The sequence below is a fragment of the Pavona decussata genome, unplaced genomic scaffold (assembly GCF_977016875.1).
Source record: "Pavona decussata unplaced genomic scaffold, jaPavDecu1.1 SCAFFOLD_37, whole genome shotgun sequence".
Lineage (NCBI taxonomy): Eukaryota > Metazoa > Cnidaria > Anthozoa > Scleractinia > Agariciidae > Pavona > Pavona decussata.
Window position 1 is genome coordinate 1375322 of NW_028145459.1, and position 16476 is coordinate 1391797.

The 16476-nt window shown below is 39.4% G+C and overlaps 1 protein-coding gene across 1 annotated transcript in view; it reads right to left on the minus strand.

Annotated features, from left to right (window-relative positions):
* Nucleotides 1–16476, minus strand: part of LOC146483929 (E3 ubiquitin-protein ligase UBR4-like) — a 92450-nt gene that overhangs the window by 47350 nt on the left and 28624 nt on the right. Inside the window, exons 27-42 of the mRNA XM_085105280.1 lie at nucleotides 15381–15599; nucleotides 15010–15282; nucleotides 14286–14483; nucleotides 13689–13871; nucleotides 12919–13230; nucleotides 8535–8844; nucleotides 6737–6951; nucleotides 6101–6291; nucleotides 5051–5261; nucleotides 4292–4508; nucleotides 3601–3796; nucleotides 2424–2619; nucleotides 1479–1737; nucleotides 1138–1242; nucleotides 932–1053; nucleotides 448–690 (exon numbers count right to left, since the gene is read on the minus strand). Of these exons, the coding sequence (XP_084961406.1) occupies nucleotides 448–690; nucleotides 932–1053; nucleotides 1138–1242; nucleotides 1479–1737; nucleotides 2424–2619; nucleotides 3601–3796; nucleotides 4292–4508; nucleotides 5051–5261; nucleotides 6101–6291; nucleotides 6737–6951; nucleotides 8535–8844; nucleotides 12919–13230; nucleotides 13689–13871; nucleotides 14286–14483; nucleotides 15010–15282; nucleotides 15381–15599 (3450 nt within the window). The remainder of the gene's footprint in view (nucleotides 1–447; nucleotides 691–931; nucleotides 1054–1137; nucleotides 1243–1478; nucleotides 1738–2423; nucleotides 2620–3600; nucleotides 3797–4291; nucleotides 4509–5050; nucleotides 5262–6100; nucleotides 6292–6736; nucleotides 6952–8534; nucleotides 8845–12918; nucleotides 13231–13688; nucleotides 13872–14285; nucleotides 14484–15009; nucleotides 15283–15380; nucleotides 15600–16476) is intronic.

The following is a 16476-nucleotide window of genomic DNA, read 5'->3' on the forward strand; positions in this document are numbered from 1 at the left end:
GTGACGTGAAAATAAGAGGTTTTCTTTTTTGAATTAGAAGTTCTATGTCTGAAGGTAGGGCTGTTACATAGTTTTGAAGTAGGTGACCTTATTGCTGGGGTAGCTGGATGATTTTGGCATCTTTTCTAAAGAATCAGAGATTTACCCCACAAGAGTAGCTGGCCTAGATCATGTATCAGATGGTGATTTTCGCCACCTGCTGGCTACTTTTGACAACCCTGGAAGGGCTCGTTGGCACTACAGATGTGCTCAGAACAGTTGGTACATAAGCGTTAGTTTTCAATTTGATGGTAATGTAATGCTTACAAAAAATCGAGCATCCAATCTCAAGTGACCAAAAAGGCAATTAATTCTACACGTATTTACAATTGGTTTCACAAGAAAAATTTTGGCTGAGAAGCTCAAAGTAGCAGAGCAAAATCACGTTTACTCTTGCTAAACAGTTACCTCAGGGGCTTCTACATCTGGCTGTTCTCCTGCTTGTGGTGCTTCAGCATCAGTTCCACTCGCCTCTTCAGGAGTGGTTCTGTCAGCTCTATCTGCATCATCATCTTCACCATCAAAATCATCTCCTCCAACTACTTCTCCTGTAGGTGTGTTACATTGTGGAGACGAGTTGCCCATGCCATGCCAGTGTTTGTGAATAAGACGCATAAGGGCTTGCTTACATGCAAAACTCACTGACTGGTCCTGAAAGAATAATGCAGAGAAGTGATGAACAAATGAAGTCGACTGCCTGATAACCATAAACTGTTGCAAGTCTTCCATTTCTCTTCGTGAGAACAAATCAGTACAGCTGAAAGTCCCCCACTGTACACTGATATTTCCATAATGTACATTGTCATGGCTCTTCGGAGTCTGTTGTACAGAGGTGCAACTGTATAATCCTATTAAACATTGTTTACATTTAACAGCACACAAATACATGTACCTCACAAAGTAACATTTTCACATACTGCTTGACAGCAAGTCCAACTCTGGAGGGATCGGCAATTGCAAAGGCATGAATTATATCCACCAGTGCTGTTACAGTTGACTCCACGTGTTGCAACCCTGAAATAAAATTAATTGCACAATCAGCACCTCTCTTGTTTAGCCACACATAAATGTACTGTAATAGATGTTATAAATTCTTACCAATAGAAGACAAAGGAGACAAAACAGGGTTGATAGGCTGGCAACTGTGAAGCTTCCAGAAGGCATCCATTAGACACACAGCAAAATGGTGACTGTCATCACCCTCTGGCAAGACAAAATAGATGGGTGAGTATACAAAAGTTTGTGATGTTATAAGGGTTTTGTTAGCACGTCTGCAGTGGACATAAAGTCAATATACCATCATGTAAATAACAAGGAACATTTGCACGCAGATAAAGTGCAAAACTACCTGAGTGTACATGCATAAACATACGCCACAACAGTGAAAGAGAAATGGCACAACAATTTCCAGCCGTAAAGCAGTGCAATGCTTAATGTACCTTCTGCTGATGTTTGTCCTGGAAGGATGGTATACTTCGCCAGATTACTGGGCCTTGTACTTGCCACAGACCTTGCACTAACCACAAGTCGCTGGAAACTTTCAACATCAAGTTCACTTAGATTTGCTGGTATTTCCTCTGCCTCAGATTTCTCTTGTTTTCCCTCTTCATCTGTTTCTTCTTTTGTGCCTTCCTTCTCTTGGCAGGGTGTTGAAAGCTTACAGAGAAAGTTCACTACTTGTGAAAGCTGAGCTTGATCCTAAAAAAAAAAAAAAAAATAACAATAACCAGTAATTCTCTCTTACACAATTTACAGTAACAGAAGAAGAAACCCCTGCAAAGATTACTGTAGGTTCAACTGAAGTTTGAATACAAAACAGTCAAGTTTTGAATTCACCAACACCGCTGGATAAAAAGACAAAAGGCGCATTTATACAGGGTTAGCCTCAACCTGAAGCAAAATATTTACAAATGTTAGCAGGAAAGCGCTGAACCCTAAAACAAAACACTACACAGAGTTGTAAAAAGTTCATTTTCTCACTGGTATTTGTGAATATTTTACTTCAGATTGAGGATAAACCTGAGTGTATAAATGCATCTTTTGTCTTTTTATCCGGTCTTGGTGAATTTCGAACTGGACTATTAACAGTCATTTTCAAACTAGTATGGCTGAATACTGTGCCACTGTATTTTGCTGTCTATATATTCTACATTCCAGTCATGTTGAACGAGCACTACTGTTTCCTAGCACTACTGTTTCCTGATACAGTGAATTTAGGCTGGATATGGAGGGGTCTCATGCACCTTATTATCACTGGTGTTTTTGTCTGGGCAGTTTCACTCCTGACACACAAGTCCCACAAATCACATTGTAGTAAAAATAATTTCACATTCTCTCTAGCATAAATAAATAAGCTACATATTAGAGACCATGGCAGGAAGTACCTTATGACTATGGTAAGATGCTTTTGAGGGGTGTAAAGTAGCCAGCAGTGCCTGGGCTTGGTGCTGAACACTGGATGGCATAGCACTGGTCATAAGTGAGATAGCAGCATCAAGTGCCGACTGTCTCGGCATCTCCTCCTGTGTCACGAAAGTGGAAAAACAGCCATCCACTACCTCCAGCAGGTGGACTACCAATCTAGGACAGAAATTGCAAATGTTTATGGTGAAAATTGTGAAAAATGAAAAAAGATTGCTACTCCTTACTTGACTGCTGTGTGAAGCAAGGAAACTCTGGTGCAACTACAAGGTGAAGTGGTCCATTTGACTTCATGGCACCAAATCCTATTGGGAACCCTTACCATTACATGCTGAGATTACAAAGACAGCGCTATAATGGTTTCCAATTAAAGTTCTTAAAAATCAATGTAAGGTACTTATTAGTTTAAGAACCACAGTACAGCGCCTCACAGAAGACAAACTAACCAAAGCCTATTCTTCCAAAGATTTCTGAAGAAAATATTTTTTTTACTAACTGTAATCAATCCAAATTTCATTTAACACTTCAGCAGTTGTATTCCCTTCAACATAATAAACAATAGTCTGTTGCATTTACATGTACAGTAATTAATCGCCTTACAAACGTAAGGTAACCAACACAATTAGCTTGTTATTCATAACAGAATACATGTACCTTCCTCTCAACCCTAACCTACCACAGTAAAACCTTAAGCTTCAATGTACATGAAATCTTTGGTCCATGGTCTGAATGTTGGATTTCACCAAGTAAGTAAGCATTTACTATATATTAAGTAAGTAAGAACTTCATTTCAGTGTCAAAAGAAATAGTGCTGTCAGGTCTGGATAGCAGCAGGTAAAACTGTTGTCATTTTCTTAAACTTATAGATAGTGCTGTATTATTCACTAAATTAAAATGTTTTAGCAGCACTTCCCTGTGCCATTTTACATGATGTGAAAGCTGCTACTACAGTAAGCCTGTGCATGCAATCCTGAGGTGTGGAAATTCAAATGAAAGTGACTGAGCAGTAGTAAGCATATGTTCGTCTCTGTAATGAAAGGTGAACATCACATGAAAAAGTACTTTCGCATTTTTTAGGAGGTAAAAGTAAAAGGTTTTGTTGCAATTGCATGCCAAAAAGAAAAGGACAGTGTGTCTTACTTGTCAACAGCCGTCATGGGTGGAACAGAGTTGATAATTTCTGCCTCTGTGTCCACAGGAGCTGCAGTCCCCAGACCCGGTGTAGAAGGAATCTCTTCCTGAGGGTCATCAGGCCAACCAAATGCCTCTTTTGTTTTGGTATAAACCTTCACTGAATCAAGCATAGTCACTCCTGATGGATCTAAAGACTGGCCAACTAACAAAACAGACAGAAACAAATCAAAAGTGAAACAAACCATACATTCAATTATCAACAGAGTGAATACACTTGAATAATGAATTGGAAATTTGAAATTCGGAAATGTTGGTTTTTGAGGAGAGGGGTAAACCGGACTGACTGATCTACACATTAACTAATTAACATTAAAACATGTGTGATAATTTGCAACCCTTAAAGCCAAACAGAAAACATATTGATATAAAAAAAAAAGGAATAAACCTCTCTACAGTTGAATAACGCTAAGCCACCATGCTCATCAGTCATGAGTGACCTTGCTCCTATATACAATGATCACTTTCACTAAAATAATTAACTTAGAATCTCTTAAGCGCAAACATCTTCCACAATTTTAAAGATCACTCTTCTTGATTCAGGAGGCAGATGCTCACTGCTTTTTTTATCCTCAAATTTTCCAATTAATAATCTCGTACCTCAAACCCACATTAAATTAAACAAAGTACAACAACATACTGAATAAGGAGAATTTCTTGTCTGCAGATAATGACTCTTCTCTTGTGAAAGGAAGGTCAAACCATCTATTTCTTGTAAGTGACAACTGGATTACTCTGCCAAAGATCTCAACAAACGATGGCGCCTTCTCCACTGACTGACAGCCAATCAGAATTCTCACTCCAACCATGACCACGTTGGGGTTAGTGCTGGTGATCTCAATATTGAAACCATTTGGCTGCAAGTGAAACATCAAAAAATGATCTCAAATTACAAGTGCAAAGAGTGATGACGAATGTACATCATTTGAAAAAAGGCTAAAAAACTACCTCTCCCAACACAATGTTTAGAGCACTGGGCAACCCAGCTGCCATTGTGTACACTGATGGCCAACAGTTTCCATTCATATCATTATATAGTTCAAACTGCCAATTAGACAGCGTGTCTATGTGAAGGCAGTGTCTGAATTCAGTGGTTAATGTGAACCAAAACAAACTAACTCTCCATAACAAGGAGGCGACTAGATGTGATAGAGGTGTTGATAAGAAGACAGTATTAGAAAAAAAAATATTTTGAACAGTTGGAGGGCTCATCAATCACAACACAGCACATGGTTAAACATTTTGTCTAAATAAGTGGACCTTTCAAAGCACATTTATTTTTATTTTTTAAGTAGGAAAACGTCTCAGAACTTGACTAGAGATGTTAGCCGGGTTATGGTACAGCATGCTTGCATGCTATGCATGTGAAATTCTCAGCTGGACAAGGGTTGATACACACCTTTGTGCTAGCGATATACATGCCAGCTGTCATAAGTCTGTGCTTTGCTTGCTGTACATTATAAACTTGCAGGATATCTCCGCCTCCAAACTCAACCTCATTTAGTGGCTGGCAGTGCTCAAAGAAATCCACAGGGAAGCTTACTGTGGTGGACTTCACTCTGGTTTTCGTGGCTTTCTTCTTGCGTGTTGGCTTAACGATACTGAGGGGTCTGTCAGAAATACAGTAATTATGTTATAATGGTAAAATTAATTGTAGATGGTACATGTACTTGATTGGCAACAAGTGTTCAACATTAAGTGAATAATCTACAAAATGTTTAAGTATATGGTTTGGCTCCTCCCCAAAAAACCAAAACTGACCCTCATGTCCAGTTACCAACTGTTCCTGACATTCTTGTTCATTCTTTTTCAAGAATAATCAGTGAAATGCTAGTGTATGAATGTTTGGTTTATCAAGATAAACTAAAAGGTAAAATAATAGGCCACCACAAAGACATTTGGGTGCTGACATTTCAAGCCTTAGCCCTTCGACTTCCTCAGAGCAAATCAACAAAGGGCTAATACTCAAAAAGGTCAGCACTCAAATCTCTCTACTGCGGCCAGAGTATTTACCTTTAATAATCAACTCTTTTGATAAACCAAACATTCGTTTCTACTCCCCACCAACACAACACTGCAGTTTCTCTAGAAACTAACCCCCTCATCTGAATGCTAGTGTAGGCATTTAAATGAAAGCTATTCACAGTAGGAGTTCTGTTGGATAAGGTGGTTCTAACTTCTGAGTCTGTGAATGGCAACTTCAAGTCTGCCTGACCAGCAAAATCAATAATTAGCAGCAAGTCGCTGTGTTGCTGCTTTATTACTATGTATGTTTAGCAAAGGGCTTCCATTTTTGGATAAGACAGTTCAAATGAAAGTAACTGAGCAGCAACATTAAAATATGCTACTTTTTGAATCCAATGTTCTGAAAGGACACTTTATGAAATTTGCACCTAGGAAATATATTATCACTATGTAAGAGTATGTGAGTGAAATGTGGCTTACTAACCTTGTAGGCTGGAACTCAGGAGACATCCAGTACCCAGTATGCTCAGCACTAGCCATGTAGATACGCAGACTGCCATCTTCACAGAGAAGAATCATTGTGGTGCGCTGTTGATCTGATGTGCTCACTGAATGGCGAATGGCAACCATGTCTTGGGTTTTTGCTTTGGATGATGTTGCTTTGATCTCTTGAATCTATCAATAAGGATGACGTTATATTGATCAACAGTCAAATGATGAATGCTGGGGAAATTCTTTCAAGTGACACAACATTACATGGAATGAAAACCATTAAAGGCAATGCTGAACAGATCAAAGAATGTTCATTCCAGAAAAATATTCATCATTCATTTTAGAAAAAAAAACCACAAAGTGTAAATTAACCTTTCAGGGTAGCTTCAAAGCAATGAAGCTGCATTTAAGACAGCTGAGCACTTCAATTTAAAGCTATTTCATACTAATATAGTTGAATACTCTCTAAAGTAGTTACTCAAAATGTCAGCAAAAGTCGTCACCTGTCTGACAATGGCTGTACATTACAAGAGGTCTTAAATTAATAATTATTTGTCTGAAACAAAGAAATGTTGGCCAACTGGTTACAGAGTTTAGAGTTACACCATACTAAGATGTTTGTACTAACCAGTATTTGATGTGGTTTGATCATAAGCACCACAGGAACACCACCAGTGTGTGTCAGGCAACAGACCAGACCAGGATGCTGTGGCACCTCACTCCACTGACACAAGGCTGCCGATTGAGAGTTCTTATTGCCACCTGTACTGCTCTTAAATGTCACTGGAAAAAGCTTCTTCACTTCCTTTTGATTTTTACTCCATGGAGCTACAAACGTCTTTCCTTCACAAACAAGAAAATGAACAAATTAGTTATCATTCCAAGACAACACAGTGAACACCGGTGGAGGGAGACATTGTGAGATTGGTGGATAATTGTCCAAGTACTAATGATAAAAACACAGTGCCTACCTTTAAGGAACTGTAGGGAGATTGGGGCCTAGTTACAAGTTCAAAAGCTGATTATTGCTTATCCACAATTTAAAGTTAACCAAGGATATTAGCTTGCTCTATAAAAATGTTTGTCAAAGCTTACTTCAAGCCAATGGTAAAGGAAAATTTATGTCAAAACTGATTGGAAACTGAACTTGAATCAAAGTTCCCCGGAATCCAAGATTAGCTTAATTGGACTTTGACAAACTGGGTCTCAATGTGTGGGATGTACATGCAACTTTGGGGCATCAAACGTTTTTAGAAAGGTTGAACAAAGGCCTTTTCAATAAACATCCTGAAATGAATAATCCATCCCATCAACAAATTGCAAACTACCATACCTTGACAGTAGTTAAAGAAACATAAGTGCAGATGTATGTGTAGTACATAAAGGGGGAGAGGGGTGGGCAAGAGTTTGACAGTTTCAATTTCAATAGGATTTATCAATCAACTTGCCTGTAGCTGAAGAAGGATTAGCTGAAGGATGTGTGAGTAGTATATAAAGGGGAAGTAGATGCCAAGAGTTTGGCAGTTTCAATCCCAGTAAGATTTGTTAAGTACATTGACTGTAGCTGAAGAAAATTAGCTGGAGAATGCATGAGCAGTTAATATGGGAGAAAATTTGACAGTTGCAATTCCAGTAGGATTTATTAAGTACCTTGACTGTAGCTGAAGAAGATCAAGTGCAGTAAGTAAAGTAAAGTAAAAAAACCTTTATATGCAGATGCATGAGTAGCATCTAAGGGGGCATGGGGTTAACCAATTTTTTTTTACAATTTAGCTGGAGAATGCATGAGTACTATATGCAGGAAAGAATTTGACAGTTTTAATTCCAATAGGATTTATTATGGCAGGTACCTTGACTGTAGCTGAAGTAGATCAAGTGCAGACATGTAAGTAGTATCTAAGGGGGCAGGGGTTAACAAAAATTTGACAGTTTCAGATTCTAATAGGATTTATCAAGTATATTGACTGTAGTTAAAGAAGATTAGCTGGGGTGCATGAGTAATATATAAGGGGGAGTGGGTTAACAAGCACTTGACAGTTTTAATTACAATTATTAGGATTTATCAAGTATGTCAACTGTAGCTAAAGAAGATTAGCTGGAGATTGTCTGAGTAGTACATAAGGGGGAGGGGGTTGACAAGAGTTTGACAGTTTCAATTCCTATAGGATTTATCAAGCACCCTGACTGTAGCTGAACAACATCAAGTGCAGATGTGTGAGTTGTACATAAAAGGTAATAGGTGAGGGGCAGGCAAGAGTTTGAGTTTCAATTGTAAAAAGATTTATATTAATTAGAACCTTTTTTTTTTTACTGTAGCTGAAGAAGATGTAGGGCAGAAGTGTGGGTTGTATGTTAAAAGTGAGGGGGGAGGGCATACAATGTACAAGAGTGTGAGAGTTTTAATTCCAATAAGATTTATCTAATACCTTGACTGTAGCTGAAGAAGATTAGCTGAAGGATGTGCGAGTAGTAGACTGACACTCCTCCACCAGCCACTTGTCCATTGGAGTCTTGCAGATCAGCATGTTCAATGGGAACTGTGTTTGTCAAGTAAAACGGCCCATTAATCGCACTGCTGTTTGCATCCATGGGCTGCAGATACAGCTGTCCTCCTGATGCCATCAGAATCAAACTGTGATCACCATCATCAAAGATGAAACTAACATCTCTTATCTTGCCACTTGGGAGCAAGAAGTAGTAAAGAGGGCTCAGAGCATCTTGAGAGAGGTCATAAATCTGCAGCAAAGAAATCACAAAAAATTTAAAGGTGACATTACATGGTACAAGTTTCACTGTGAAAGTGATGCAAAGAAATTTATTGAAGTAAAAAATTTTAAGTCTTTGTTAAAAGTTGTCCTGTGTAATTTCGCCATGGGTTGAAACAGTATCTCACAGTCAATCAATAGCATTCAGAACATACAGTGTATTAATGAAAATGAAAGCCTCCTTAATCCAGCTTTCATTATAGCCTGCACCATCATCCTTAGAATAAAACTACCCACTTATGTATAAAAAATGTAACATGTTTTTGGATGTTTTTAAAATGTTTTTCAAACCCAAAATATGCAACACATTGCAAAAAGAAAACCTTGTGAATGAACTACCCCTGTCACCAGGTTAGCACCTTGAGCAGTTGCACAGTCAAGGACCTGCATTTTGCTAACTTTGCAGCAATATTGCAATCTCTCATGTTCAGTGGAAACCTGACAACACAAAACCTGGCGAGAGAGGAGTTAATTTGCATAACCTATGCTCAGTAAAGTGCGTTAAAGAAAACAAACAACCTCCCAAAGCGCCCGGTGGGCTTGAAATCCTTCATTTGAATATTAGATCGCTAAAAAATCGCGCTCACTAGCTTGAGCTACGACAACTTGCATCTGAAAGGAAAAGCGACATCATTACAATCTCTGAAACATGGCTCAATACCACCGTCACTTCAGCAGAGATACAAATCGAGGGTTACAAATTACACAGGTTAGATCGACTTCACAAAGGAGGCGGCGGAGTAGGTGCCTATGTCCGCAAAGATCTCAAATCATCTGTACTGAAGGAGTTGTCATCGATATCCGAGCGAAATTTCCATCAGCTTTGGATAAATGTCCAGTGCAAGAAACTAAAATCAACTATAATTTGCGTGACATATCGCCCCGACGACTCTCCTCTGAGTTCCTTCGAAGAAGTACTTAAGCCCAGCTATATTCAAGCCTTGCTGTTTGACAAACCGATCACAATCATAGGCGATCTAAACTGCGATGGCCTCAAGAAAACAGGCCCTGAATTCAAAGCTCTAGAGAAATTCTATACGGATATGAACCTGAAACAACTCATTACAAAACCAACCAGGATAACATCGACCACTCAATCCCTGCTCGACGTTATCCTAGTCTCCTCCAACAATTCAGTGCGAGACAGCGGTGTAATACATCGACCAATTAGTGACCATTCAATTGTCTTTGTCAAGCTCAAGGTTAAGAAACCCAAGACTACTCCTCAGTACATAACCACTCGAAGTTACAAGAAGTATAATGCGGATCTCTTTGTCACGGATCTAGCTAATGAAGCGGATTCCCTGCTCACTATCTTCGATCAAACCGATGTAGACTCTAAGCTCAATATTTTAAATGACACTTTGCAGTCTGTCCTGAGCTTACACGCTCCCGTGAAACAAATTAAACTTCGGAGTAGACCGTGCCCTTTTGTGAACCAGGAAATCAAGGATCTCATGAGATCGCGAGATCTCCTCCTGAAGCAATTCATACAGTCTCGCCAAGACACCGAGTGGATAAATTTCAAACATTCCCGGGACTTGGTCAAGAAAAAGCTACAAGAAGCTGAAAGAGATCACACCTTTGAAGAGGTCACAGCTAATAAAAACAACTCTGGCTCACTCTGGAAAATTATTAATCGCGCCATCCCCTCCAAAGATAAGCAGAGACCAGCCTTTACAAAGGATGTGACAGTCTTAACCAAGGAATTCAATCAGTTTTTTGCTAAAGTCGGCTTAAATGCTGCTGACGCAGTACAGCGCCTGAGGGAAGAACATAACATCATAGTCCGAGATTTTTCATCCGAAACTGGCATAGATACTACCTCTATGGAATTATTCAATTTAAGGACAGTGTCACTTGAAGAGGTTCGCCGAATTGTAACATCTCTCCCAATGAATAAATCTCCGGGACCGGATAAGATCAGTGCTCGTGTACTAAAAGACTGTCTCCCTGTCATACTGGGCCCTCTTACTGACATCATCAATTGTTCTATCCTTACAAGCTCATTTCCTGACAACTGGAAAGAGGCTGAGGTGATTCCGATTCTTAAAGACGGTGACCATGAAAAAGCTGCCAACAACAGGCCGTTATCTCCGCTAGCCGTAGCTTCAAAGGTCCTCGAAAGGATTGTTTTGAATCAGTTCAGCACCTATCTCACGAAAAACAATCGCCTTACCTCACACCAAAGCGGCAATAAAAAAGCTCATTCTACAGAGACCTTAAACATCCTGCTCACGGATAAGATACTCGAAGCAATGGATAAAAAGCAGATAACAGCACTAGTACTATTAGATCTATCCAAAGCCTTCGACAATATAGACCATGCAAGGTTGCTCCACAAACTCTCCATCTTAGGAGCCTCACCCTCTACTGTCAAATGGTTCAAGAGCTATTTAACTGGTCGCAGGCAATACGTGAGAATTGGCTCCACCTACTCTGACACTCTACCTATAACTCACGGAGTTCCTCAAGGCGCAATTCTATCACCATTGTTGTTCTGCATTTATCTCAACGATTTACCCACGTCACCGACGTTTTGCAACCTAGAATCGTATGTGGATGACTCAAAACTATTCATGTCATCTCCTCTCGTTGAGGTTGATGCTGCCATTGAAAAGCTCGAACAAGACCTTCACAGTGTAGCTCAATGGTGCTGTGAGAACCATCTACTTATCAATCCCGATAAAACTAAACTCCTTTTCCTCGGTACCAGACAGATGTTAAGCAGGTTACCAGAAGACCCTAGAGTGGTATTCTTAGGTAAAACACTGAAGCCAACAGACTCTGCCAAGGACTTGGGAGTCTTTCTTGACCCCCATCTGACCTACGATCACCATATTTCATGTGTAGTGTCATCTTGTTTCGCAAAGCTCTGCCAAATAAATAGAGTCAAAAGGAGCTTCGACAAGGAAACACTAGAGTTGTTAATAACATAATTAGTTTTTAGCAAGATGCTTTACTGCTCATCTGTATGGTCTAATACTACACTCCAGAATATAAACAGATTACAATCTATTCAGAATTTTGCCAGCAAGATCGTAACAAACTCTAGGAAGTTTGACCACGTAACACCTTTGCTTCGAGAGCTAAACTGGCTTCCTGTTAAAGAACAATTATTCTATAGAGACTCCGTTTTGACCTTTAAATGTCAGAACGATCTTGCGGCTCAATACTTAACGAGCAAGTTTACCAAGCGCTCAAATATACATACTCGTAACACTCGTACACGGAACTCTTTGCAGATTCCGCTATACAGAACAGCTATAGGCCAGCGCACATTTTCCTATAGAGGGGACTACATATGGAATAACTTGCATAATGAACTTAGGCAAAGTGCCTCATTGGCATCTTTCAAACGCACCCTGAAAGACACACTATTGAGGCAGACATTTCCTTCATAAGCTTTAAATTTTAGTAAAATACCAGCATCATTTTCGCTTTTATAAATTGGAAATAGTTTGTAAATAGTTCCTGAAAAACCTCACGAGGATGTTACTATTAAAGTTATTTATTTAGTTATTTATAAGGGTCACTCATTCATGACAAATTCACACATGCTCATTTTATTTCATTCATATTCACAAACGATATCTTGTATTACAGTGCTTCTTACTGGAAACCCCTAACTTGTCATCACAATTTACGATACATGTACCATAAAAAGGTAATGAAATAAGAAAATATGGCCCACAAAGAAAACACATATATTGAATTCCAATTAAGTTTTGACAAAGGGTGTGATAAAAAGAATTCTGTAGATTGTTAAAAAAGAAAGGGTTTTATGAAAATATGGAAACCAGAGGACAAACTAGCAAACAAGTATTCCCTTCTAGGTGTTGCAAACATAAAATTGATCACCCAGAGCTGATCAATGTTCCAGCAATACATTGCCAGGTGTGCTCTGTCAGGCCCACCTTCCATTAATAATTGCCACATGAGTTTTGTTGCATTGCACAAGACAGGAAGCAGTGGAAGAAGCTTCTATTGCCGAATGCATTGTAGTTGGCTATGTAAGTGAGTGTTTACACAAACCCATAGTTACCTTGACAAAGTCAGCAGTGACAAGCGCCAGCTGTGTCTGTGACCCAGGAAGCCATACAGCCTTGATAATAAAATTGCCAGTCTCCAGCTGAGGATGCAGTGCGAGATGGTCCACCACAGAACCTGAACTACTGAAAGTCAGCACATGGCAGTCCTTCAATCCACACACAGCCAAGAAGTCTTCATTACAAGAGTTACCTGAGATGGACAACACTGTGAAGGGCACCTGAGCTGTTGCAAGGCGTGTCAGGGTAAGCTTCCTTTTGCTGGAGTCTGCCTGCTTCAGGAGCGCAGATAGCTGAAGAACAGTAATCTAAGAAAAGAATGATTTTTATGTTTCATTGGTAATGCTCAAATGAAATACAATGCTTCTGTATTCTATAAATCCTCTTCATTTAGAAGTTTAAAACCTTTCTAACAGAGATCAGTATCGTGCAAACTGATTGTCAGTTTGTTTATTGACACTGTAAGGGCAGCGTTGGGGTGAGACCTTGTCAATGGGGGGAGGGGACTGAGTCCCAGCAGGGCCTTTACCTGAATAATTAGGCTGGATTGCAACTATGTAGGTTAGGAGAACAGAGGAAACAGAATTAATGACAATGCAAAAGCAGTAAAATGCCCTAAAAAATTGTTACAATGTGGCTATGTTTAAGTACTGGTAATTTTATTTGCCTGTTGAATCACTCTAACAAAACAACAAAACAACTTGAGCAAACGAACGAGCGAAACAAAATGGCGTGGAGTCCTGGGGCTAATTAAGTTATTCCATACTTTGCCCTTTTCATGGCTGACAGCGAGATGCTGTCTGCGTCCCTTTGGTGATGCTAAGCAACACATGGCAACACGACGTAAGACATGGGCACCAATCAGCTGACGGATGGTTTGTCCCTGTTCTCCACTGAAAGTCATGCGCACGTTCTCAAAAGCACCTTCCTGGGATCCTAATGTTGGAACCTGCAATCACACAAAGTAAAACACATCAAATGCTAATTACATCTAAAGAACCATCAATTTGTTCAGCAAATGACAATTAGTACCAGTACAATTTCCTTCTTTTGTCAAGGTTCCAAACTAACATAGTTTCCTTAGCTCCTAGACACAAACTATCTACAAATGTTGTAGTCCACTGCTACACATCAAAAGTTCTTATTTGGATTGTGACAAACTGATCAGGGAGTCTTGAAAAAATGTTAAGAAACTTCCTTTCTACTTTCTACTAGTAATTAATACATGTCAAAAGCAAAATATGATGCTCTTTTATTGATAGAAAGCAGTAGCACATGCATGTCCTGAAGACATCCAATGTGATGCCAACAAAATTTGTGGCATTGGCCACGAAATACCTGTGAATAACAGCACAAAACTTACCATAAGCTGATCAGTGTTTTCCACAGTTTTCTCTGTTGCATGGAGTTCTATCAAAGCATTTTTGATGGCTTTAGATGCACCCATCCCCACACTGCTTGGCCCACCAGCACCAGGCCCCACCAGCCACTGTAGGACGTCTAGTGCTGTGGTTACCACAGATGAATTCTCTAGTTGGCTTACTAATGACTGTTTGTGTTTCTATAAAAAAAATGATTGAATACAGAACTGTGAATGAACAATACCTGCCAAAACTGAAAACTTGACACACATTAATTAAATAATTTTGTTACTGCCACTTAATTTAAGGAACCTTATTACTGGAAAAGGACTCTACAAGAACACAGAATAAAGAAAGAATGCGATCATTTGCTGCAAGGTTTTTTACCATACAATGCTGAGACAACAAAGGGCAGCAGAGAACTGTATTTTTTTGTAAAAGAAATGGAAACTGTTTCAACATTTAAGGATCAAAATTTAAAGGCAACCATACACCCTTCAGTGGTAACTTCGGGTTAACACTATTTACTTGCAAAACCATCATGATTATCATAAATTTATACACCTCAGAGAACAGCTACAGGTATAATAGATATATCTCTATATTATTTATAGTTTCATTTAAAGGTGATTTATTTTATAAACAAGCCATCTGGTAGCCACGATGCTACTCTCAGTGGCTATCACAACTGATGTACAGGTACTGTGCTTCTGGAATCTAACTCACCTCAAGCTGCTTGGCCAAAGCCTCCACTGACTTGGATGTTAGTGCTCCAGAATCCTGACTACCCCCTGAGCTGCCCCCACCACTTGCCACACCCAGTCCAGCTGTGGATGTTCCAACAGAAGAGCTTGTTCCAGCAGCAAGTGAGGACACTTTACCAGATGAAGATCCTTCTGTGTCATCTTGCGTCTCATCCATTTCCCCCGTTGCAAATGGTGATGGTGGAACAGCACTTTGGCTGTCTGCTCCACTGCTTGGAGTGCGCTTGACTAGGGCCTGCAACAAAATGTCTTATCTTGTCAGTCACCTGACAATCACACTTGTTCAAAAAGGATTTACGACAATATAAGCCATTGAAGCAGACTACTACTTACAATACAGCTGCCATCTTCCTTAGCTCCACAGTCACAAAAGAATGAGCCATATTTGGCATAACTGATGTCGTGGTCTTTGTGACAAACCTTGGCACACACCGTGCACACGCCAACTCCATCATTCATCTTACAGGTGTGGCAGTGATACCAGTGCTGGTTCATAAACTCCTTCTGTGTTACGGTGAATGTACACAACTTATTGCAAAGAGAATCCTCATCCTTGGAAAAGAAAATCAACACAAGGGTTAATATGTTATGGAGCAGGGGCGGATTTAGGGGGGGGCCGAGGGGGCCGCGGCCCCCCCTTACAGTTCGTCAGAGATTTTATTTTGGGTCAAAATATACGATAATTTTATCATTTTGTAAGCAGTCTATTGGAGCTTTTGACTTTTTTAGCTAAAGCATGATTTTTCGTTAATAGTATGACCAAAGTTGTGCGAAAAAGCTTTCAACATTACAGGCGTTAATATTATCCTTTTGAAATGATGAAGAAGACTGGATGCGAATTACTGGTCTACAGTCAACCTATTTCACAGGGACGGTAACAACGTAAAATCTTAATGTCTATATATATATAATTATATATATTTTGGTTAGGTTGTACAATGAGAATAACATTGTGAAACGTACATGCTTATGTGTAAAAGGTATTTCCGTAATAACAGAAATACGTAAAACTTTGCAGCTCTGTCGCCTCATCTTGTGGGTATTGCTTTGAATTATACGGCAATCGTTGATGACTATGCTAAGCATAACCAGCGAAGAATGACATTGCAGTGACTCGTAGTTAAAGTCATTTTGTTGAGATTAATGAATGCAATTACACCATAATGCAAAGCTCAGTGTCCTTGTAAAGTATTGCCATAGCCTTCAATTATATTGCAATTGCATTCAGTCCATCATGTTTGATTAGCTCCCATATTATGGTTAGATATCGTTTCTTCATTTGTTTCTTTTCTGACTTTGGAGCGAAGAGTCACAAACCATGCATCATTATAACCACAACTTATAATTTTATTCAATATGGAATCCTGAATATCTTACTTTCCAGATTGCATGTAAGAGTACCCAAATTTTTCAAATTTTCTGGGGACCC